At 46.1% G+C, this 23,849-nt stretch overlaps 3 protein-coding genes across 5 annotated transcripts; 1 reads left to right on the top strand and 2 right to left on the bottom strand.

Moving 5' to 3' along the window:
- Window positions 1-334: 334 nt before the first annotated feature.
- Window positions 335-4,110, bottom strand: RAB24 (RAB24, member RAS oncogene family). Of its 2 annotated transcripts, XM_044664423.1 has the most exons (9): window positions 3,990-4,110; window positions 3,504-3,682; window positions 2,995-3,063; window positions 2,504-2,582; window positions 2,339-2,406; window positions 1,769-1,868; window positions 1,406-1,456; window positions 1,037-1,099; window positions 335-719 (listed from the first exon to the last, which is right to left on the bottom strand). In XM_044664423.1, the coding sequence occupies exons 2-9, from the start codon at window positions 3,618-3,620 to the stop codon at window positions 655-657; spliced, it is 612 nt and encodes a 203-aa protein (XP_044520358.1). In that variant the 5' UTR covers window positions 3,621-3,682; window positions 3,990-4,110; the 3' UTR covers window positions 335-654. The 2 variants fall into 2 exon arrangements, with proteins under 2 accessions (XP_044520358.1, XP_044520359.1); XM_044664424.1 differs by lacking the exon at window positions 335-719 and having other exon boundaries at window positions 1,052-1,099; window positions 1,406-1,515.
- A 126-nt stretch (window positions 4,111-4,236) lies between these two features.
- PRELID1 (PRELI domain containing 1) lies at window positions 4,237-7,265 on the top strand. 2 transcript variants are annotated; one of them, XM_044664421.1, is made up of 5 exons: window positions 4,237-4,471; window positions 5,336-5,561; window positions 6,051-6,164; window positions 6,317-6,395; window positions 6,918-7,265. In XM_044664421.1, the coding sequence occupies exons 1-5, from the start codon at window positions 4,380-4,382 to the stop codon at window positions 7,034-7,036; spliced, it is 630 nt and encodes a 209-aa protein (XP_044520356.1). In that variant the 5' UTR covers window positions 4,237-4,379; the 3' UTR covers window positions 7,037-7,265. The 2 variants fall into 2 exon arrangements, with proteins under 2 accessions (XP_044520356.1, XP_044520355.1); XM_044664420.1 differs by having other exon boundaries at window positions 4,244-4,471; window positions 6,885-7,265.
- Window positions 7,266-7,424: 159 nt separating this feature from the next.
- On the bottom strand, window positions 7,425-23,435 carry MXD3 (MAX dimerization protein 3). The gene is made up of 6 exons (XM_044661628.1): window positions 23,363-23,435; window positions 22,665-22,761; window positions 22,251-22,280; window positions 21,155-21,269; window positions 8,338-8,515; window positions 7,425-8,083 (listed from the first exon to the last, which is right to left on the bottom strand). The coding sequence occupies exons 1-6, from the start codon at window positions 23,433-23,435 to the stop codon at window positions 7,968-7,970; spliced, it is 609 nt and encodes a 202-aa protein (XP_044517563.1). The 3' UTR covers window positions 7,425-7,967.
- Between the last annotated feature and the right edge of the window lie 414 nt (window positions 23,436-23,849).

The following is a 23,849-nucleotide window of genomic DNA, read 5'->3' as shown; positions in this document are numbered from 1 at the left end:
AGTGGTAGCTTTCCAGTGGCACCACTAGTCTGGCCAAACCTAGAGTACTGGCATCCCTTTAGGTCCCTGGGCACTTTGTAGCCCAGACTCCAGTCATATTCCTCAAAAAGCCCAGGCATCCTGACTCATAATTCCCTGCAATCAGCAGTTACCACACCATAGATGGGAACTCTATGAGAAATGACTGATGTTTCACCTAGGAGAAGACTAGAGAAAGGAACTTTCAGGGGCTGCCTCTACTACCAATTTATGCTCTTAAGGCCCTAAACTCGGGTAAGGTAAGCAATCTTGAGTAATCCTACAATCCCCAATACAGTCATTCTTCCCTCCCAAAGAAACAGCAAGGAAGTGGTCGGACTATTAATGAGGGGGGTGGGGGTGTGGGGAGGTTTTATTTACAAGGCAGAAGCCACTTAAATTATGTGCAGAGAGAGGTACAAGCACTGCCCAGGGAACAGCAGAGAGCCCAGGGTCAGAACAGGCCGCCTCTAGCCTTTCAGGGTGCTGCTGCTGCCCCTGATCCTGGGCGAGCACAGGCAGGAGGTGTGGCCATCCCTTTCTGCCTCTGAGATTGTGAGTGGCTCAGATAGCCTTTCAACCAACAGAGAGCAGACAAGGGTCCAGCAGAGCCCCTTCCAAGGGACAGGGTGGTTCTCAGTGATGACAGCAACTGTAGAAGTAGGTGTTGCCCTTCTGACCCAAGTCAACGCCTTTGTCCTCTGCAGAGAGAGGGAAGCCAATATTAATCACTCATTCAAGAGAGAATAAAGGATTCTAGGACCATGCTCCTAGAAAACTGGGGTCTTACCCTTTGGGGTGTTGGGTAGCCTTAATTCATCAAAGCGTATTCTAAAGGGTCTGAATCCTAGTTTGGTTCCTGCTTACCTACCTGGGAGGAGAGACTTCAGGTCCCTGTACCTCAGCTGCCTCCAAAAATGAGGGGACTGGAGCAGACTAAGGTCCTGTTCAGCAGCAAATCATTATAATCAAAGAACTAGGCAAAAAGGGAGTGCCAGAGTTTGGGAGGCACCCTTACCTGTCATCAATTGGAATGCAGCCACACTGACATAATCTTCTGCTACCTTCTGGAACAGCTCATCTAGGGTTAATGAAAGTGGGAGGGGGGGGGGAGGCAGGAAAATTAGCCTGGCTGGCTACTTCTGTTCTCACAAGCTAATCCCATCTCCTGAGGCTGGATTTTGCCCTCCCAATCTGATCCACAGTACAAAGACCCTAAATCCCAGGTAAGCAGGACAACCTTTGCATTCTCTACCATTATGTCAGTCTTCCAGGGGCCGGTTGGCTTTGTTTACTGCCCCTACCCCCAATTTTCCCCAAATTTGGCTTTCCCAGCCTAACTGAAACTTGGTCTACAAGATGACTTAGCCACCAAACTGTAACTTACCTACACTCTGGCCCGTCTTGCTAGATGTCTCAAAGAGTTGAGCTTTTATGTCTGTAAACACACACCTCGGAGTGAGCAAATAAGGCTGCTTTGCCTTTGTCCTGCCTTTCCTGGGATGAGCACCCAGAAGAAGGATAAAAGGAGGAGGGATTGCAGAAAAGCCAAGGAAACAGGAACTTCAAATGTTTCATCTTGCCCCACTCCCTTCTACCTAGAGCATGAATTTTGCTTCTGGCCCTTTCAACCTTGTTGGGATCTCCCCAGGAATATGAAACTATTGACAAGAACAAAGAACCTGCCCCTTTTCAGGCCCAGTCTTCTGTGGATCCTTTCCCTCCCAGCATGTAACAGAATAGTAGATACCATCCGCATAATCTTGAACATCATGGAAGTCAACCCGGCGCAGTCTTCGATCTTCCTCCAGAAGGTCACTCTTGGTGCCACACAAATAGATCTGACAGCCCTGCAGTGGACAAAAAAGTGAGGAGTAGATCTCTGTTAGGGTCCTTCCTTCACTCAGCACAGGAGAATGACAATGATCAATTTTCCAAGTTACTTCAGTGGTTTAAAGTTACAAAGTGCTTTCCTCACAAACACCTCTTTGGCAGGTATTACTACTCTGATCTTGTAGACAAAATGACCTAGTTATTAATTTGTGTGGATCTGGTTTTCTGAGTGCCTTTTTCAAGAGGTAGGATTATTAGGCAGGAGTGTTACAAAGACCTGCATTCAAATCCTGTCAGACACTTAGTAGTTGTATGATCACATGCAAATCAATATACCTGTGCTGCAGTTAATTTCCTCACGTAAAATGGAATAATACCATTCCCTTACAGGTCTGTTATGAGGCTCAAATGGCCCTGGCCTCTCCCAATTAGTGGCTTCAGAGTCCTCAGGGACCACAGGTACCACTTGCCTCCCAGGCACACTCACCTCCTCTAAACTCTGAAGCTCCTTCACCCAGAATTTGGCTCGTTCAAAACTGCTGCTGTCAGTAAGATCTGGGAATAAAGATGTGCAGAAGGGATAAGAAAAGGCTGTTGTCCACCTACATCAAAGCTCTTGGGCCCAGGCTGGGGAAGAGGGGGGGTACCTTACCATAACAGACAATGGCTGCCTTGGCACCACGATAGTAGATTCGACTCATGGCCTCATAACGCTCAGAGCCAGCTGTGTCCTACGGAGAACCAGGTCAAAACTCAACCTTGGCCCCTGGCTTGGAAATAACCTGGTCAACAACCCTCTAAACCACAATTCCCAGAGATGAGAGGGCTCACTCAATCATAGGGCCTTACATTACAGTCTCCAGTCCTGATGTTTTTCACATGGAGAAACAAAAACTAGGAGGTGATTTGCCATGGTTTACACAGCTTATTAGGGGCAAAACAGAGGTTCCTAATCTCTAGTACAGCATTAAGGGATGGGTAAGGAGAAGCTGCCTGCTCTGAAGGACCACCCAAATGGTCCTTAACAGTTCAGAACTTTTGAGGTGAGGTGGCCGCCTCAGGGAGGTATCAGGAAATAAATATTGCCTGAAGAGCCCTTCACCCAATGGGGCAAGTAATCCGAGGTGTGTCTCTTTCACTCACCCAAATGCCTAGTGTCACCGTTCTGTCTCCCACAGACATCACCTTGGCCACAAATGCTGCCCCAATGGTCTGTATGTGGGGGGGAAGGAAATAGTCATCCCTCATTTCTCAACTGCTCCCTTCCACAACAACCACCACTGGTACCTATACCACCCACAGCAGTCTACACGAGCCTTTTTCACTTCCCTTTTGTTCAACCTCCAACAACCCTAGGGGAGATACCAGGCAAAGGTCACTCTTACTTATTTTACAAGAAAAGAACCTGAGGCCCAGAGAGAGGAAGCGAATAACAAATGCCTACGGGGATCAGGAGCAAAGCCGGGCCTCAAAAATCAGGTTAACTGGCTGGCTGACCAGGGTGTTCCCCGTCAGTTTCACATACCTACTCAAACCCTTACCCTTATGGACTGGAGCCTTCAGTATTGCATCCTCCGTTTCCCACCTGCACACCCTGTCCCGGCTATCCAGTCGGAGTTCCCTCCCCTCCCTTGAGGCACACCTCCACTCACATTCTGATACGGTCCCACCAAAAAGCGATCGTGCACGTATCTTTCCACGAGACTGGTCTTGCCCACATACTCCTTGCCCAGCATCACGACCTTCAGGTCCACGCGCTGCCCGCTCATGCTCCCGGGGCCCAGACCGGGCAGCTCCGAGGCGGGCGGGGCCGGGGGACCAGACGCTTCACCTGCGCCGAGACACGGGCCTGCCTGAGCGCGTCGGCCCCGGCCCCTCTGCTCCCGCAGCCAGCCCCGTCAGGTCGCGTCCTCGCTTAAGGAAACACTGGAGGGTGGGGCAGCTCTCTGCGCTTAGAGATCCCGGGCCCGGAGAATCCAGGACAAGAACCCTCGAGCCGCCTCCCTGTCCCGCCCCCCAATCCCCCAATGCTTGGAGATCCCAGGCCGGAATGCTGCAATGCCGGTCGAGGGTGCTCCGCCTTCCGCTCCCCTGGGAACCCGGGAGAGCTGGGGAGAGGGTCGTCTGCGCTCTCTTACCGGGGCCACATGCTCCCGCTCCTGCTGCAGCGTCCGCGGCCACCCACGGGTCCGACCGGTCCCGGTGCCCGGATGCCCAAGCGCAAGAGGAGTCAGTTGTTCGGGGAAGAGAGACAGCGACAAGCCACACGAGCCACGTGACAGGGACACCGGAAGCTGGCTCGGCGGAAGGGGCGGGATCTGGGAGGGTCGGGCTGTGGCCGGAAGTGCCGAGCGGCTGGACACCCCCTCATGGAGGCGGCTGCGGTGGCGGCGGTGGCGGCTGCGGTGACGGCGGCTTTGGGACGGTGACGGAGAGCGCGAGCCCGGCGATCCTTCCCTCCCTACCCCCAGATGCTGTGCGCCCTCTGACCCTGCTCAGACCCCGACCCCCCCCCCCACGCCGGGACGATGGTGAAGTATTTCCTGGGGCAGAGCGTGCTCCGGAGCTCCTGGGACCAAGTGTTCACTGCCTTCTGGCAGCGCTACCCCAACCCCTACAGGTGAGGCCCGGAGACCCGAGTGTCGCTCGACCCCTTGCAGGCGAGGTCAGGAGACCCCACGCCTCCAGTAGAGAGCTCAGGAGACCGCCGGCCTCTCCTCTCGCTTTTCTCTTTTAGAAGCGGGCAGGAAACCCTGAAGCCCCCCAACCCCACTCCGGAGCGGGTGGGAGACCGTGGGCGCCACCCCCCAGCCCCTTCAAAGGGCAGGATCCCTTAGTGCTTGAGATTCTGTAAGCAGAGGCCGGAGACCTTTCCCCTCCACCCCCCCACCCCCATTTCCCCGGCTCGTTGGAATCAGGTCCCAGGAGCCAGAGCGGTGGGGGAGGGGCAGCTCACCTCTCGGGTAAAGGGGCTCCGGCCCCGCGGGGCACCGCCTCCCAAAGGGCCCTTGAGAGAGTCACTCTCTGCAGCCTCCCTCGGCTTGGAATTTGCCCTGAGCCTGGGCTCCACCCTGGCCCACCCCGGGATTGGAAGTGATGGGGCTGGGCTGCTGTCTGGGAACACCTTGGGTGTGAAGTCAGGCCTAAGGGTCCTCTTTTTCTTCCAACACTCTGAGAAACATAGAGCCAACTTCCTTTTTTTAAAATTCTGAATTCAATAAATATCAAATAAGATAGTTATTTTTAGCCATGTCACAGATACAGGGATGGACTGGATGCTGAAATAAGATTTGAGGAACATTGAACTGCCTTCCTTTTTTTTTTTTTTTTTTTTTTTTTTTTTTTTTTTTTTAAATTTGAACTTAAGTGAAAATGTAGTAGAAACAGGAGGGAATAGGACATGAAATGGCAGTGCTTTAGGTACCTAATACATTCATCGGGTCACTTTCCCTAGCCGACCTCCTGGGTTGTGTTTCCCATACAGCAAACATGTGCTGACCGAGGATATTGTGCACCGGGAGGTCACTCCTGACCAGAAGCTGCTATCCAGGCGGCTTCTGACAAAGACCAACAGGATGCCCCGCTGGGCGGAGCGCTTCTTCCCTGCTAACGTAGCCCACTCGGTATATATCCTAGAAGACTCTATCGTGGACCCACAAAACCAGACCATGACCACTTTCACCTGGAACATTAACCATGCTCGGCTGATGGTAGGTGCCTCTTTAGCATTCACTCATTCAGAGGAGGGGTTCACTGAAGAGGGAAGGCAGCATGGTTCACAAAGAAGAGTGGTTGCAAAGTTGTTTGTAATTCTTGATCTGCCAGTACTTTGCTGTGTGCTATTTGACAGTCACTTCTCTCTAGGGCTTAGTTTTCTCATATGTAAAATGAAATGGTTAAATTTGATGCCTCCAATAGATTGTTATAGGCAAGTCACTTAACCCTCTACCTCAGGTTCTTCATCTGTAAAATGGGGGGTAGTACTACCTCTTGTATTGTTGTAAAGATAAAAGGAGATAATTATAAAGGATTTAGCAGAGTATCTGGCACATAGTAAGAACTATATAAATAATAGCTGTGATAAGGTAACGATAACAGCTTGTTTTTCATGGTATCTGACCCTAGGCCCTTTGGAATCTTGCTTTTTTTTTCCCCTTGGGGGTCTAGATTACTGAAGGCTTGTGATTATTTCACTCCAGGTGGTGGAGGAAAGATGTGTTTACTGTGTGAACCCTGAAAACAGTGGTTGGACTGAAATCCGTCGGGAGGCCTGGGTCTCCTCCAGTTTGTTTGGGGTGTCCAGAGCTGTACAGGTAACATGGCAATTTGGTGAGGTGCTGAAGGGGGCGGTAGAGATAGAATCTTTGATTCTCCACTGCTCTGAGGAACCTAGATTAGCCATGGGCATGGGCAGCATCTAGAAAGGCTAAAAACCAACTCTTCATGTCCCATCTTGTCCTTTCAGGAATTTGGCCTGGCTAGATTCAAAAGTAATGTGACCAAGACCATCAAAGGCTTTGAGTACATCTTGGCCAAATTGCAAGGTAAGAATTAAGGGTTTTGAGTATGGGGAGGGTTAGAAACTGACATTATGAGGACTCAAGAAAAAAAATACCCCTCTTGTCCCCTTCCCACCAAGAATGATGAATTTGGAATTATATGGTTTAGAATCTTGGTTCTACCATCTAATACCTGTATGACCTTGGTTAGGTGATGTCATCTCACTTAGAAAAACATCTCTTGAGATTCCTTCTAGCTTGGGACTGAGGCTGCTACTTAAGCCCTGATCCTCAGACTAGAAAATGGAATCAGATGAAAGACCTAAATAGTTTAGTGTGTGATGGAAGAAGCACTGGTCTTGGAGTCAGAAGTCTTGGGTCCAAAATCTTGATCTTATCCTTACTGAGCTCTGTGACCTTGAACAAGGCCCTTATTCTGTCTGAACCTCTTATTTCCTTATACGTCATATGAGTTGGCTGGATTAGATCTTCAAGGTACCCTGTAACTGATGGTCCAAGATTCTCTTTTTGCAGGTGAAGCTCCTTCTAAGACACTTGTTGAAACAGCTAAGGAAGCAACTGAGAAGGCAAAAGAAACTGCTCTGGCGGCTACTGAGAAGGCCAAGGACCTGGCCAGCAAGGCAGCCACGAAGAAACAGCAGCAGCAACAGCAACACTATGTTTAAAGGAGCCATCCTGCTGCCTCCCCTGCACCAAAAGGGCCCTGCTGCCCTCCTAGATTGCCAGTCCCCAAGACTGAGAGCCTCCTGGCAAGACCTGAGCTTGGAGTCCAGAGCCCCAGCCCCCAAGCAGACCATCAGCACGATGCAAGCCCACAGACAATCCAGCTCTTGTCCCATTACCCGCCCTGTGTCCGAGTTGTAATTTATCATTAAAAATCAATTTTCAACCCTGTCCTTGGCTTATTGAGGTTTCTGAACCTTGGAGGTATTGAGTAATCCTGCCAGGTTTAGAATGACACTTCAGCCATCAGCTTGAACCCTGCATAGGACTTGAGGTATACACTTCCTTCCCAATCATGAAAAAATAAGATAGCTTACTGGCAGACTTTAGAAAATTTTTTTTTACTGAAAATACTGTATGGTGTCTGTGGAGCTAGAGCCAGAGTCTTGAGTTTAGCCCCATCCCACTTTAATGCTACTAGTCCCTTGGGTGCTGGACACCAAATCAGCTTAGCACAAGATTTGCATCCCAATACTGAAAGGAACAAAAATCAATGCTGTAAAAAATGTATAAAAACACAGGCAGCAATGGGCCAGCTCCACATCAGCCCCTTGTTAGGGGCCTCTGGTTGCCTCCTGTAACCTCTTAACAGAGAATAGATCTTTGCATTGTTTGGTTCCATGTTAAGGGCTTGGCTTACTCCTGTTTTCCCCCCACAACATGAGTAAGCTTCAGTCCGTGCCCACATAAGAGAGGAAGGATGCAACTGAGGCTGGTTAAAATGGCTCCAAGAGCCAGCAGCAGCCTCTGCAGTCCCATAGTTTTCTGCTTTGCAGGAATGCCCAACTTCACCAGTCCTGTGGCAGCTTCTCTGGCAAGCTGGGCAGCTTGGTGCAGCCAGGAGAGTGGGAGATCTGCTTACTGTGGGGCCAGTCATAGCCAAGCACTACCACTGTGAGAGTAGCTGTGCTCTTGGCCTGTGCTGAAGCCTCGAAGTAACTCGGCATCACCCCCAAACACCAGGCTTTCCACATCCACTTCCAGCTCCTCTGTGGAGAGACCAGAGAAAAGTCAGGTCCAAAGTCACTGAGAAAGGAAGAAGTCTTGCCTCTCTTAAGGGGCTAAAGGGTAGGCCTCACTGTTTTAGCTGTGGGATGAGATGGATGAGCTTGCTTGTCCCCAGGGATTCTACAGCAGTGGTCCAGGTCTTCTGGGGTCCATTGCTTTCCACTCAGAAAGCAAGGAGGTGGCAGGGTCAGGACTGACACTAATTCCAAACAGGATAATCAGGGACGTCACTCACCTTGGTCAGTATCGGAGCGCTCTGAAGACAGGCCAGAGGAGTCCAGGCTATCTACCCGAAGACGCTCCCACTCCCCACCTGCTCCCCGGAGCTGTTCCAGCCGCTGGCGCAGGTTCCGCTGTTCACTTCGGAGCCTATCCTTGAGTCTTCGTGCCCGCTGCTCCTGTTCTTCTAGCTTCTATGGTCACAAGAAGCAAGGAGTCAGCCCTCAGTGCTAGCTAGTGTGTGAATATCTCTTCCATCTCTAATCCCTACAAGAACTTGGTTTAACCAAGTCATAGCCCAGACTGTGTCAAAGTCCCATCCTCTGGGATCCTGAGACCTTCATGAAGCTGATAGGGAAGACGAGTTGAAAGCTGCCCTTGGGTGGCGCCTTGAGTCATCCTGCTGGAGCTGATTGAGCTTAACCTTTTAGGCCAACAGAGGTGACAAGGCTTCTCCTCCACCTACTCAGGATCTGTACTACTCTTTGAAGTCAAGTTAGGGTGGAACTAGACAGAGCCAGGCATTCAGGAAGCCCCACTCTTGCCCCCTCCCCAAGACAAACATCCTTGGTAAGTCTTGGTGATCTGAGGGAGGAGAGAAGAGGAAGCATCTGTCCATGCTCATCACCCCAGGGACAGCCAAGAAGGCCTGTTGCCTCGTAATTCAGAAAGACAGCAAATGTTTAAATCTTTTCTCTAGCTTGTCATCCCTGAGGCCTTCCTGTACCTGATTTCTCCCATGTAGTGGAGGGGATTTAATTCTGGCAGGGAGGAAGGATAGGGCATATTATATATTATATATTATATATTATATATTATATATTATATAGGCTCAGATTACAGGAAAACAGTGGTAGCAGGTAAAGTATAAGAGGGCAATGTAGAGGAAAGGTGGGAGTATCTGGTAGGGGATCCTGTCTGATATGTGAAAAGTATGTCCATTACATTTTTGGACCTCAGTTTCCCCAGCTGTAAAATAAGAATGTTGGATGGATTCTTTGACCAGTTCTGACAACCAATGAATCTGAGCCAACTTTATTCACATCAGATCAATTTTCTGAGTGACTGCAATGGGTTCAGGGAACTCAGGCCAACTCACATTAACCAAAGGAGCTGCAGTATCTTTTGGATACTGCCATTGCAGGAAAAAATGTTAACCTGAGCTGGTAGCCTTCTCCTAGCACTTGGGCCATTTTCAGTACTTAGATTGGTTTCCTAGTGTTTTCTGGGGCTAAAGCTTTCTCCAGAAAGGTCTAGACTAGATTGTCTCTCCAGATGCCAATAGCCCATCAGGGCCCAATTCCTCCATGAAACTCCTTCACCAGAACAACCTGCACTGATCCCCTCTCTCCTTGGAGGTCCTATAACATTTATTTCATCAATTCGTATTGGTCTTATTGCACTGCTACCACCAAAAGGTTTGAAAACTCCTTGAAGGTAGGGATATGGTCTTCCTGTGTTGTATTCCTCACAGGGCTGAGCATATAGACAGACCCCAATGAAGACAGATGATTTAAGAACTTGAGCTGTCTTGTAACCAGATAAAAGGAGCCCCAAGGCATCTTATGTGTATCACGGCCAAGAAGAGTGGAATGAACATCCAGAGTGCAGCTGGGTTCTTCTCTACTCCCTTCAGATCAACATTTCATCCATATTACAGTAGATGCGTAATCAATATCTATTTGTCAAACAATAATTTGTATATTTGGAGCTTTAATATGGACTGATGATACTTGGGTAATGTGGAAGAGACGGCAGGATATCAGCAAACAGTCCTGACTTCAAGCCACCATCAGTATAACTGAGAAAAAATAGTATATGAGAGTGTTTATGAGGGGAAAAAAGGAACAAGGAATATTTATTTCATAGAAAATAGTATCCTGCTGTATGCTTCAAGCTAATATGAGCATTCAGAAGAGGAAGAAGAACAGACTAGGCTGGAATGCATGGAAAAATTTTCCTAGAAGGAGCAGAACTTAAGAAGAATCTATTGAAGATGAGTAGGATGGAGCTAGACAAAGAAAGAATTCCAGACGAAGGAATGATAACGTGGCAGGAATCAGCACAGTGTGTTCTTAGTGTGTTGTAGAGTTCTGCCCAGCTAAAGGGGTATAAAGGAGGAGGAGAGGGTGATGTTAAGGAAGTGGTTTGAAGCCAGATTGGGGGGGGGGGGAAATCTTATAAATACAGGTTGAGAGATTTGCACTTGATGCAAATAGGAAATCAGGCTGGCTCAAGGTTTCTGAGCACTGATAATGAGGCTCATTATCATTATGAGGTTTATTCTGTCAAAATTGTCATCCCACAGCTCTGAGCTGTCTCTGGGCAGGCGAGCAGACAGGCGTCCCCACACACAGGCATCCCTCCTAAAGTGGTAACTGATAACTAACAAATGAGCTAATTAGATAGGACTTGGGTTTCTCTTGTGGAATCTTAGAACATTCGAGTTGGAAAAGGGCCTTAGAGATCATCTAGTTCAAACCACTGAGGTGCCGAAAAAGGAAATTACTCACTTGAGATCACACCGAGAAAACACCAGGTCCCCTGGCTCTCCCATCACTATCAAATGTACAGTCAGAAACTGCTGGCTTTGTAAATGGAACCCTGCTTTGGTGCTTATGTATTTTTAAAAAGTTATTGTAAGAAAGTATGGGGTACTGGAAAGAACTTAGACTGAGGTGGAGCAGATGTTTAAAAAGTGATTGTGGTAGATCTGGGTGGAACCAAGGCCAAGTCCCAGCTGAATTCTCCCAACAATCCCCTCCAAACAACTTTAAAATAATGCCTTGAATCAAGTTTTGGAGAGGCAGAGTCAACAAAAGAGCAGGAGACATTTATCCAGCTCAAGACAACACGAGAGTCCTCAGAAGAGGACTGTAACACCAGGGTAAACTAGTGGTAAGCCTGGGAAGCAGCCATAACAGCAGCAGCTTTGGGAGCTCTCAAGCCCAGAGATACTTAAGGGGGTCAGAAAACTAGTCAGAGATTACAGAGGACCCTTTGCTGGTACTGAGTGAAGCTGGTGCTGACTGGCAATTCTATTACTCATAAGCAGTTCTGAGAGGCAGTTCCAGGGTGGAGAGGAGCACTAGGAAGCAGACACAAGGAAGCAGAGGACCTGGTCACATTTCCCAGGTCAAAAAGAACACTGAAACTTGTAGCTCCAATAGAGCAGAGGCCCTTCCTGAGTAAAGGCCAGAAAGGAGACCAGGAAAGTAGGGACCATACCTCTCACAAGATAATGCCACCCTAGGGAGCAACTGGGTAGCTCAGTGGATTGAGAGCCAGGCCTAGAGACGGGAGGTCCTGGGTTCAAATCTGGCCTCAGACACTTCCCAGCTGTGTGACCCTGGGGCAAGTCACTTGACCCCCATTGCCTAGTCCTTACCACTCTTCTGACTTGGAGCCAATACACAGTACTGACTCCAAGATGGAAGGTAAGGGTTTAAAAAAAAAATAATGCCACCCTGGAAGCACAAAAAACTTGCACATCCTCAGAACTAGCCCTGAAAACAGTAGCATAAAAAAGCCTGAAGCTTAGCATAGTACCTTTCCACCCAGAGGTAGGCAAAACCCAACTTTAAAATAAAGTTTAAAGTCATGAATAGGCTAGAAAAATGAACAAACAACCTCCCAAAAAGAATTTGGCCACAAAAAGCTACTATAGTGGCAAAGAAGATCAAGACATAAGCTCAGAAGATGACAACAATGGGAATAACAAATACAAGCAAAGACTCAAAGGAAAATGCTGATTGGCCCCAAGATCAGCAAAAATTCCTGGAAGAGTAAAAGAAACAGGTAAGAGTGACAGAGGAAAAACTGGGAAAGGAAATGAAAGTGATGCAAGAAAATTATGAAAAGAGAACTAATAGCTTACTAATGAAGGTGCAAAAAATACTGAAGAAAACAAAGCCTTAAAAAAAAGGGCCTAATGGTAAAAATGGTACACATATTCACTGAAGAAAAGAACTCCTTTAAAAGCAGAATTGGCCATATGGAAAAGGAGGTGCAAAAGCCCACAGAAGAAAATAATTCCTTACAAATTAGAATTGCACATCCAGAGAAAGAACTGTGTAAGTAGAAACCCAAAAGAAAAACAACTGCTTGATCACATGGGTTGATGGGGATATGATTGGGGATGTAGACTCTAAGTGATTACTCTAATGCAAATAGTAATAACGTGGAAATAGGTCTTGATAAAAGACACATATAAAACCAGTGGAATTGCTTGTTGGTTCTGGGAGGGGGTTGGGAGGAGAGGAGGGAAAGAACATGAATCATTAAAAAATTAGAATTGGGCAAGTGGAAGCTAATTGTTCCATGAGACTTCAAGTAAAAGTAAAACAAAGCAAAAGGTGAAAATAGAAGAAAAATGTGAACTACCTCATTGCAAAAACAACTGACCTGGAAATATAGATCAAGGAGAGATAATTAAAGAATTAGACCTGTAAATAATGATTAAAAAATCCTAGATATCATATTTCAAGAAATTATAAAGGAAAACTGCCCCAATATCTTAGATCCAGAGGATAAAATAGAGATGGAAAGAATCCACCAATCACCTCCTGAAAAAGATCCCCAAATTAAAACTCCCAGGAACATTTTAGCTAAATTCCAGAACTCCTAGGAGATATATACTTTAAAGGAAAAAGTATTCAAAGTAACCAAAGGAAACAATTCAAATATCATAGAGTCACATTAGGATCATACAAGATTTAGCAGTTTCCACATTAAAGGACCAGAAGGCTTAGAATATGATATTCTGGAAAGCAAAGAGGTTAAGAATACAAATAAAAATAACCTACCCAGCAAAATTGACTACAATACTTCAGAAAAATGGATATTTAATGAAAAAGAGGACTTCCAAACATTCTTTTTTTTTCCAAAGTATTGTAGTCTAATTCTAAGACAAAAGAGTGACAAGGACTAGGCAATTGGGGTTAAGTGATTTATCTAGAGCCACATAAGAAGTGTCTGAAGTCACATCTGAACTCAGTCCTCCTGACTCCAGACTTGCCTCTCTATCCACTGTTCTGCCTAGTTGCCCCTCCAAACATTCTTAATAAAAATAGAAAGAAATAGAAAATTTGACATTCAAACAGAAGACTCAAGAGAATGATAACATAATCATAAGTGACTCAATAAAGTTAAACTAATTACATTCCTTGATGGGGAGATAATATGGATAACTCCTAAGTACTTTCTCATTATTAGAGCAGTTAGAAGTTTACATAGAAAAAGGACCCAGGTGTGAGTCAATGTTGGGATGATTTTCAAAAAATAAATGTAGCAGTGAGAAAGGAATATACTGGGAGAAGGGGGAAGGGCAAGGCAAGAAAGGAAGAATTTTTAAAGTGTGTGGGGGGGGGGGGGGGCAGCTGGGTGACTCAGTTGATAGAGAGCCAGACCTAGAGACGGGATTCAAATCTAGCCTCAGATACATCCTAGTTGTGTGACCCTGGGGAAGTCACTTAACCCCCTTTGCCTAGCCCTTACTGTTCTTCTGCCTTGGAACCAATACATAGTATTGATTTTTTGATTTGAGGAGAGACAGGATTAAAAAGAGAGAAAGCAGGAAAAACAGAAGAAAGTAGGATGGAGGGATATACACAGTAATCATTAATTTGTATGTGAGTGGGATGAGTTTAACCCTTAAAATGGAAGCAGATAGCAGAATATATCAGGATCCAACAATATGTTGTATACACAAGACATAATTGAAACAGAAAGAGACACAGAGAGTTAAAATAAAGGGCAAGACTATAATCTATGAAGCTTCAGTGGAAGTAAAAAATGGTAGGTAGAGCAATCATGATCTCAGACAAAGCAAAAGTAAAAAGAGGCCCAGTTAAAAGAGATAATCAGGGAAACTATATTTGGCTAAAAGGTACCATACACAATAAAGTAACATCAACATTTTTTATAGCAAGTTTCTCTGATAAAGGCTTCATATCTCAAATATTTAAGGGAACTGAGTCAAATTTATGAAAATAAGACCTATTCCCCACTTGATAAAATGGTCAAAAGATATGAACGGGCAGTTTTCTGAAGGAAAAAAAAAATCAAAGCTATCTATTGGCATATAAAAAAAGCTCTAAATCACTATTGACCAGGCAGTGATGGGCAAACTTTTTAAAGAGGGGGCCAAAGAAAAGGAAATGCTCATCTGTAAGTCTGTTTCTAAGGCAACTCTTTCAGTTTCATTGTATTGCATCCTACTCATTGTATTCTTCAGATTAGGAATAATGTCCAGCAGCCAGACAGAACATTTCAGGGGGCCACATCTGGCCCACAGGCTGTAGTTTGCCCATCACTGGACTAGAGAAATGCAAATTAAAACAACTCTGAGGTACCACCTCATACATATTAGAAATAACAAATACTGGAGGAGATGAGAGAAAATAGGTCCTTTAATGAACTTTTGGTAGAGTAGCAAACCAATCCACCTGTTCTGGAGAACAATCTGGAACTATGCCCAAAGGCTCTAAAACCATGCATACCTTTGTGTTAGTGGAATTTGGGGTTCTTGGGGGTTCATTGAGCTTTAATATTTAGATATGATATAAACTTCCTGTAGACGTTTAGGGGACTTGGAAACTACATTTACCATGATTCCTCTTGTAATAAAGGTAGGCAGGAAGTGTGATTACATAGACAAAGGTATAAAGTCTCAGAACTTGACTGAGACGATCTCTTTCATAGGAAGCAGCCAGGTGGGCAGAATGATCACTGCAGAGTAACAATGGCGGGCAATTTGAATTAGATCTTAGCAGGTGCATGGCCTTCTTAATTACCAATATGCCTTTAAATAAACTATGAATACGTTTAAATGTATCCTTCTTTATCAATATTATTCATAACACCTTCTGATTAGGTCTCTACTCCAAAGAGATCAAAGAAAAAGGAAAATGACCTATAAGTTCAAAAATATTTATAGGAACTCTTTTTTGTGGTGGTGGCAAAGAATTAGAAATTGAGGGGAGGCTACTCAAATGGGGAATAGTTGAATAAATTGTGGTATATAATTGTGATGGAATACTAATGTGACATAAGAAATAATGAGGGGAGTGGTTTCAGAAAACCATGGGAAGACCTATGTGAACGGATGAAAAGTGAAGTGAGAAGAAGCAGGAGATCACTGCAGAGTAACAACAATGTTGTAATGAAGATTGATTGTGCAAGCTTTGGCTCCTCTGATCAATCTAATGATACAAGACAATACCAAAGGACTCATGATGAAAAAATGCTATCCATCTCCAGAGAAAGAACTGATGAACTCTGAGTTCAAATTGAAGTATAATTTTCTCACTTTATTTTTCAACATGACTAATATGAAAATATGTTTTGCATGATGTCACATTATAATTAATATCATATTGTTTGCCTTCTCAGTGGGTGGGAGAAGCTTGGGAAGGTAAGGAGAGAATTGCAAACTCAAAATTTAAAGCGAAAACAATGTTAAATTGTTAAATAAATAATAAATTGGGGAAAAGGTACACTATTGTAAGAAAGTGTGAGATATTCGAAAGAAAATGGGACTGAAGTAAGGCAGATGTCAAAATGGAATGGTTTCTATGTAAGACTGAGGAATATTCAGGAGGAATGGATCTGAGAGGAAGGAGAGATCTAAAAAAAAAAAAGAATAGTAATTCTTCATCTGGTACTCAGTCTTCCTCAATGCTATCCCATCCACCCAATTCTTCCTCATTGGTCAAGGTACTAGCCCTTCCAGACAAGCCAATCTAGTATTCTGGCCCAATGAGATTATAAAATCATTGATTTAGAGGCAGAAAGGAGCTTAGAGGTCATCTAGTCCAAACCCCTCATTTTTCAGAAAAATGAACTGAGGCCAAGAGAAATTAAAGGACTTGCTCAAAACCACAGAGGTAAGAAGGGACAAAATCAGAATTCAAATTCAGTTCCTCTGACCCAAAATACTGATCTCTTTCCCCTACTACCATCTACCTTCCTGAACATTGTGGCACTTTGGTTAGACTTTAAATTCAACAGACAGTATAGGCTAAGAGAATTTACTTTCCTAGGCATTTGGAGTAACATAAGTAAAGGTATGGAGGCCTATAAGTATAGGTTGTGTGTGTGGAATTTCAAGTCGCCCAATTTGGCTAAAGCACAGGGACTATGAAAGTGATATGGAGCTGAATGACAAGTTCCTTAAACTCCAGGCAAAAGAATCCAAAGTTCCTGTTGCAGGTTTGGTAGATTCAGTGGCAATGTGAGAGATGACTCAGGAGAGGGAGAGAGTAGAAACAAAAAGCTCTAAACAGATCTAGGAGGCCTTTGCAGTACTATAAGCATGGGGTAAGGAAAACCTACCAGTGGTGGTGAACCTTTTAGAGATGGAGTACCCAAACTGCAGCCCTCACACCACATGTGAGCCACCCCCTTACCCGCTCTCATTGGGCTGCTGGGCAGAGGGGTGGGTCATGAGAGAATTTTCCTCATGCATGCTTGGAGAAGGGGAAGGGAGCAGCTCCCTCTGGCACACTCCGACACGTTCTGGCATGTGTGCCATAGGTTTGTCAACACAGACGTAGACTAAGGTGGTAGTAGTGAATCACCACCATATTACTCCTAGGTCTGTACCCCCAGGAGATTAAAAAAAAAAAAAAGAAAAGGACCTATATGTACAAAAATATTCCTAGGAGTTCTTTTTCGTGGTGGTGGCAAAAAATCAGAGCTTGAAGGGAGGCGCATCAGTTAGGGAATGGCTGAATGAATTGTGGTAATATGATTGCCATGGAAGAGTATTGAGATATAAAAAATAAGGAAGAAGTGGGAGGCCATTTCAGACATAGACTCTTTAGCCTTTGGAAACTAATTAGACATACAAGGAAAGAAAGAAGGAAAAGTCAAGGATGACACCAGGCTGTCCAAAATGGGACCCACAGTAAATATTGCATCGACAGAAACAATGAAATCAGGAGGAGAAACAGGTTTTGTTTGTTTGTTTGTTTGTTTGTTTGTTTTGGTTTGGTTTTGAGTTTGTTTTTAGGAAAAGTCAGCAATTCAGTTTTGGAGATATTGTGTTTGAGACACACATGGAACAGCCAGGGTCTAGGGAGCTGAAAAGAGATCAGGGCTAGAGACAGAGAGCTTTGGGGACCATCAGCTGAGAGATAACGAGATTTCCAAGAGAGAACAGAAGGCCAAGACTAGATCCCACCCTAAAAGGACAGGAAGAGGGTCATAAGATTTTGAATGCTATGGGACTTTTGAAATCATCTACCCTTTCTCGTTACAAATGAGGAAACTGGTCCAGAGAAGTTGATTAAGTAATCTCTTAAGTAACTAAGGTCACACAGGTAAGAAGGAACAGCTTGCACCATGGAAGTTGGAGTTAAGAAGACATGAGGGTTTGAATCCCAACTCTGATGCTTAAAAGGTGTGTGGTCATAGTGGTCTATTCACCTTTATGAGCCTGTTTCCTTACTTGTAAAACTGAGATAACAATGCCTTATAATATAGTCTTCAGGGCAACAGCTGGGTGGCTCAGTAGATTGAGAGCCAGGCCTAGAAATGGGAAGTCTTGGGTTCAAACATGGCCTCACACACTTCCTAGCTGTGTGGCCCTGGGCAAGTCACTTAACCCCTATTGCCTACCTTTACCACTCTTCTGCCTTGGAGCCAATACACAGTATTGACTCCAAGATGGAAGGTAAGGGTTTAAAAAAAAAAAACAGTCTTCAGAATGTATATAAGGCCCCATTAAGTGATATGCATAAAAAAATGCTTCACAGACAAAGAGCCATTAGCCATCATTATTAGACATGGCAAGGTTGGGATTTGAAAGCAGTTGTTCTTACTCTAGATTCAATTTCTTTCAGGGTGAGGAACAAGAACAGGTAGGGAACCAGTAGTCAGGGAGAACAAGGAGAATGTTCAGACTCTAAAACCAAGGTAGGGAAAAGTAGCCAGAAAGGGTTGGGGCAGCCACATGGCTCATTCAAGAGTGCCAAGTCTGGAGTCTGGAGGTTCTGGATTCAAATCTGACCTCAGACATTTCCTAGCTGTGTGATCCACATTAAGTCACTTAACCCCAATTGCCCAGCCCTTACTGCTCTTCTGCCTTGGAACCAAAATTTAGTGTCAATTCTAAGACATTAGGTAAGAGTTTTTTTAAAAAAAAGGAAAAGTAAAGGAAAACAGGATTGTCTATCATGTCAAATGCTGTAGAAGGCACCAAATGGACAAGGACTGATAAAACGGCGCTGGATGAATTGATTAGGAGAACGTTGGTGACTTTTAAGAGTGGATCCATGGGGACTGGCAAGGATGAAAGACACATAGGAACAGGTTGAAAAGTGAATGAACGAGAGATAAAGAATTGACAACATTGGGTACAGATGACATTTCTCAGAGGTTTGACAGTGAAGGGGTTGGGTTGGGGATATGGATGATGGTTCGAGGAGAGAGAAGGGGTGAGGAGTGACAGTTTTAGGACTGGGAAGACCCGAGTATGTTTTAGGCAGATTAGGAAGGAACCAGGGGAGAAGGGATAGTCATCTCCTGTCTGAAAAATCTACTAGAACAAGACAAGGAGAAGGCAAAAAGACCATAGGAACAATGGGGAATTAATAGAGCTCCTATGGAATTCATTCAGTGAGCATTCATTGAGCACTTGCTTCATGAGGGCTCCTAGTATATGAGGCATGGCAGGGATAGGCATTGGAGTCGGGAAGACCCGTATTCAAATCCTGCTTGGGATACTTATTCATTTTGTCACCATGGTCAAGTCAGTTTCCTCTGAAGAGCTTAGACAAGATGGAGTATGTGGTCCCCTTCTGGCCCTAGATCTCTGATCCTTTGTGCCAGGCACCATACTAAGCACTAGCAGATGGTTTTAATCTCCTCCTTGCTATTCTCTAGATTTCCACCTTGGGGCCCACGAACAGATTGTTCCCCCTCCTTCCCTCCCTCCCTCCCTTGCCCCATGCCTTGGTACACATTCTCTTTTAGCTTTTTTTTTTTTTTTACAGAATCCCTAGCTATTGCTTTGGACCAAACTAGAAAGCTCTCCCTCCTCTATACCAATCTGAGTTCTTTCTATCCTAGAAGCTGTGAGTTCACTTATTACGTCCCCTAAATGTACTATTAGGCATATAGTACATTTAGGGGATGTAAAATATATATATATATATATATATATATATATATATAAACTCTTAGCTTCTGTTTTTAGTACCAATTCTAGACAGAAGAGCAGTAAGGGCTAGGTTATTGGGGTTGAGTGACTTGCCCAGGGTCACACAGCTAGGAAGTGTCTGAGGCCATGTTTGAACCCAGGACCTCTAGATTCCATGCTGGTGCTCTATCCATGGTGCTACCGAGCTGCCCCTAATTGTACAATTTAAATAAGGACTCCCTTCTACACCTTCCCAGCAAGTACTCATCCACGCTTCCCTTGAAGACCCCCAGTGACAAAGACCCCTGTAAGCTCCCAGAGCAGCAGACTGTTCCCATTGTTGGCCAGCTCTCATTGTTAGCATGTTTCTCCCTAACAAACCGTGCTTCTTGACAACTTGGTCCTCTGGGGCTGGTGATGAGGAGCTAACCAGCACAGTCTAGTCACTTCCCCCCATGCCATCTCTTTGGACATGTAAAGAGAGCAAGTGCATCACCATCATCCTCTTAAGTCTTCTTCAGTCTAAACATTCCCAATCCCTTCCATTGATTCAAGTCCTACGGCAGGATTTTAAACATCCTGGTCTATGGTCCTCTAAAGAATTCTTTTTTAAAACTTTTTAATCCTTACCTTCTTAGAATTGATACTAAGAATCCATTCTAAGGCAGAAGAGGGGTAAGGGATAGGCAACTGGGATTAAGTGACTTGCCCAGGACCACACAGCTAGGAAGTGTCTGAGGCCAAATTTGAATCCAGATCCTCCAACTCCAGCCCTGGTGCTCTATTCCCTACGACACCTAGCTGCCTCCTCTAAATGAATTTTTGCTCATGAGTATTCCTTCTAAAATGCGGAGCCCCAAACTGGAAATGATACGTCAAGTGTAGCCTGTTTTAATGAATGAACAGAGAGACCATTGCCCCCTCTCTAAAGGGAATGTTGCATGTCTAAGCAGCCCTGAGACTATTTTTTGGCCTTCCCAGGACATTGCTAATTCATATTAAGTGGAGTCTGCTAACACCTCATGTCTGTTTTTTCCCACACATTAATTCTTGTTTAGATAAATCTTATGTAGCTCATATTTGTTCAGGATACTTTGGGGGCCTGGTTGAAGGACTTAACATTTATCCCTACTAAATTAATAGAGATGAAACATCCTGCTCACCTCTCTCTGGAGATGTCACAGCACTAATGGCCTCCATTTGTCCCAATTTCACTGACACCATGGAGACGTTGGCCCCGTGTATAAGAAGTCCCTCCAGGGCACAATCCCTCATCCTGTCTAGATAGCAAGGGGCTGGCCCCATGAGCCTTCACCTTCAATGTATGCTTCTAACACCAAGAAGGAGGAATATGATAAGAAGAAAGAGGTTCTGAAGCCAGAAGAGGGGCAACAGTGATTGACTCCAGCAATGACATTACCTTGGTCAAGGTAATCCTGTCTCTGGCCCTCCGTTTTCTCCTCCACATCAGGAAAAGGCTAGACTACACAGTCATTTAGTCTCTTCCAGATCTAGCATTCTATTGCACTATGATGGCAAATGGAACACTGGGAGAATTCCAACTCTCTAATAGTTGGAGCCCTCTCCCTCTGCAACACGCGAGATAGCACTGTGCTTCCCCTCGTCCCTGATCCTCCTCCCATGGGGAACAGGACAGAGTCCAGTCAGGCCCTGTGCCTTCCCACCTCACCTGGATATGTAGACGAGCCCGGCGCAGCAGGCTCAGGGTGGTGTATCGGGCACAATCTGTGCTCAGGGGCATCTGTTGTTTCAACTGCTCCAAGCAGTGTCTCAGCTGGGCCCTCCTGTGGGAGGGAAGAGAGTGAGCAGGCCTTCTGGGAAGGGATCCATGGGTTTGGGGGCTTCCCCTAAGATGGGGGGAGGTTTGGGGAACAGCAGCAAATTGCCAGGCTCCAGTTGGGTCCAGCAGGAAACCCAGGACCACTTCCTATCCAGCAGCCTTTCCACCTGAGGACTGCTTCCTTTGGTTCAAGGTCCCCCTGTCCTCCAGGATGGTGACAATAATGCTAATAAGGCAAGGGTCCTCACCTAACTCCCTAGTGCTATAATCCTAACCAGAAAGGAATCCTAGAGATTAGGTAAGCCTAACTCCATCATTTTTTTTTTTAAATTACAACCCTTACCTTCTGCCTTAGACTCAAGACTGTGTATTGATTCCAAGGCAGAAGAGAGGAAAGGGCTTAGCAATGGGGGCTAAGTGACTTGCCCAGGGTCACACAGCTAGGAAGGGTATGAATCCAGATTTGAACCCAGGACCTCTCATCTCTGGGCCTGGCTAATCTGGCTGCCCCCTAACCCTCTCATTTTTTCAGAGAATAATATCACTTTTGGATAGCCTTTTCCAATCATTTTCTTTACAACTCTGTACATTAGGCAATTCAAGTAAATAGTTGTCTCCAGTAACAGCTAAAGAAACTGCCATTCAGAGACACTCATGTAAGTGGAAGATGCCAGAGCCTCAATTCAAATAAGCTCAAGGCTCACTAAAATAAACCTCTTTGCTTCTTAATCATGGGAAGGGGAGTTCCAGTTTTCATCTAGAAAAGGAAAGGGTTGGACTAAACACCATTTCGGGTTCCTTCTGGCTCTACCTCTATGATTCTAAGATGTTGTCCTGGTACCCCAGGCAGTTTCCCCCTTCTCCCCTGCTACCATGGGAACCCAAACCCCCTGGCCTCCAAGCCCCTGGAGAAATTTTGAAAAAAGGGGAAAACACTTTTTGGAGCAAATGAGGCCAAACAGCAAGCCACCCCCTCCGGAATCACCTGTGCTTCTCCAGTTCGCTGTGCATGGATCTGAAAGGCAAGTGAGGGGGTGAAGGTGAAGCAATCCAGCAGCTACTCAGCTGAGACCTAGGCTACCCTGTTTCCTCTCCCATTGAAAAGGGCCTTATAGAGTATCCAAATCCTCATTTTACAAATGAGGAAACTGAGGCCCGAGGAGGTTAATGGCTTGCCTTCAGTTATACACAATTTTCTTTCTGACCAGCCTGAAAAAGACCCATTACTCCAACCACTACCCACCCCCTATCGGGCACCAAGTCTGAAACTAAGTCACCTGTAGACTCCCCCTAGAGTCAGAACGGGGACACCCACTTCACAGTTGAGTAGACTGAGGCTGGGATGAGCCAGCTCCACCTCATGCTGCACCCCCCCCCCCCTCCAAAATCCAACTTTCACCTTAAACTGTCCCTAGGAGCCTTGGGTCTCCTCCTTCCGCGGTTGACTGGACCCAGGCTGTGAGTAGGACACAAGGAAGCATAGCCGTGCTCTGCCTCTGAGGGAGAGATTGTATTCAGAGACGATTAGAGCTACAAGACACCTCAACATCAGGTTATTTTACAAATGGAGAAACTGGGCCCAAAAGAGTTTAAATGGCTTGCCCCAAATCACGAGCCAGATTATTGGACAATCTTTAGATTGTTCATGAGCTGCGGCCCCCTGAGTGGGGGGCGCGCTGCGGACCATGGGGAAAAGGGGAGAAGGTTTTTGGCGCCAGGTCCTCTTTCCCTCCTTCTTCCCAAGCTGAGCGGGGGTTCAAGCTACGACAGCGAGGGAAACGAAGCCCTGGCGGGGAGTCGGGGGAGAAGCTAGCGGAGCAGCCTGGGATGGATTGAAAGGGGGGAGAGGGGGAGGACAGCGGACAGCAAGATGCTGCCCCCACCCCAGTTCTGCTGACCCCGCTGGATCCAGGCGGGGTAGTCACTTGATGAAGTTAAAAGGTGAAAGCAAAATAAGTTTAGCTTGCAAAAAAAGCCTTTCTACCGGGGAGCTGCCTCCCACCCTTGGGCTCTCTCGGCTGCAGGCGCCCGGGTCTGACTCGAGGGGAACAAGACATACAGGGAGGCCCAAAGGGGGGGGGGGACCAAGTTTCTTACCTCGCTCCCTCCGATCCAGGTACTCAGCTGCTTGCAGTAAAACCTGGATACTACTGCTGGCACCCTGCTCCATCGCGACCACAGCTGCCTGCGAACGGGTGGGGTGCCGAACTAGGGCCCTGCGGTACTGATCTGAGGCTCCGGTGGCGGCAGCACTTTTGTTACAATGTAACTGACACGGCGCAACAAACACAGACAGTCGGACTCCGCCCCCTTCGAACGTCCAGCGCTCCTCGCCCCGCCCCCTTAGAACTCGCCCGGGAGCTGGGGCTGGGGTTGGCCCTTGGGTCTCTTTCTCCTCCCCCAGCCCTTGGGATATCCCCACGCAGAGTCCAGGCCGACAGAGAGGCGAGCCCTGGATTCAGGTCCCGCGTTCCCTCCAGGTGAAGCGTCTGTTCGCCTTGGGTGTAGGTTCCTAGCTCATGACTGCTTCCAAAACTCCTAAGATCAGAACTGAAAGGGGATCGCAGAGACAAACCATCTATCT

This window comes from Gracilinanus agilis, chromosome 2 (genome assembly GCF_016433145.1).
Source record: "Gracilinanus agilis isolate LMUSP501 chromosome 2, AgileGrace, whole genome shotgun sequence".
Taxonomy (NCBI): Eukaryota; Metazoa; Chordata; class Mammalia; order Didelphimorphia; family Didelphidae; genus Gracilinanus; species Gracilinanus agilis.
The sequence above is the reverse complement of the archived record's forward strand: the minus strand, read 5'-3'. Positions and strand labels throughout refer to the sequence as shown.

What these genes read in the sequence shown, in the direction of transcription:
- MXD3 (XM_044661628.1), bottom strand. Translation starts at nt 23,435, where the DNA reads ATGGAGCAGGGTGCCAGCAGTAGTATCCAGGTTTTACTGCAAGCAGCT. An exon ending in AGCGAACTGGAGAAGCACAG is followed by an intron (nt 21,270 to 22,250) that starts GTGATTCCGGAG and finishes TCCCTCCCACAG; the next exon opens with GAGGGCCCAGCTGAGACACT. An exon ending in GGGCTCGTCTACATATCCAG is followed by an intron (nt 8,516 to 21,154) that starts GTGAGGTGGGAA and finishes TTGTGACCATAG; the next exon opens with AAGCTAGAAGAACAGGAGCA.
- PRELID1 (XM_044664420.1), top strand. Translation starts at nt 4,380, where the DNA reads ATGGTGAAGTATTTCCTGGGGCAGAGCGTGCTCCGGAGCTCCTGGGAC. An exon ending in GGGTGTCCAGAGCTGTACAG is followed by an intron (nt 6,165 to 6,316) that starts GTAACATGGCAA and finishes TTGTCCTTTCAG; the next exon opens with GAATTTGGCCTGGCTAGATT. An exon ending in CATCTTGGCCAAATTGCAAG is followed by an intron (nt 6,396 to 6,884) that starts GTAAGAATTAAG and finishes CTCTTTTTGCAG; the next exon opens with GTGAAGCTCCTTCTAAGACA.
- RAB24 (XM_044664423.1), bottom strand. Translation starts at nt 3,620, where the DNA reads ATGAGCGGGCAGCGCGTGGACCTGAAGGTCGTGATGCTGGGCAAGGAG. An exon ending in TGGTGGGACCGTATCAGAAT is followed by an intron (nt 3,064 to 3,503) that starts GTGAGTGGAGGT and finishes CCCCACATACAG; the next exon opens with ACCATTGGGGCAGCATTTGT. An exon ending in CGGTGACACTAGGCATTTGG is followed by an intron (nt 2,583 to 2,994) that starts GTGAGTGAAAGA and finishes GGTTCTCCGTAG; the next exon opens with GACACAGCTGGCTCTGAGCG.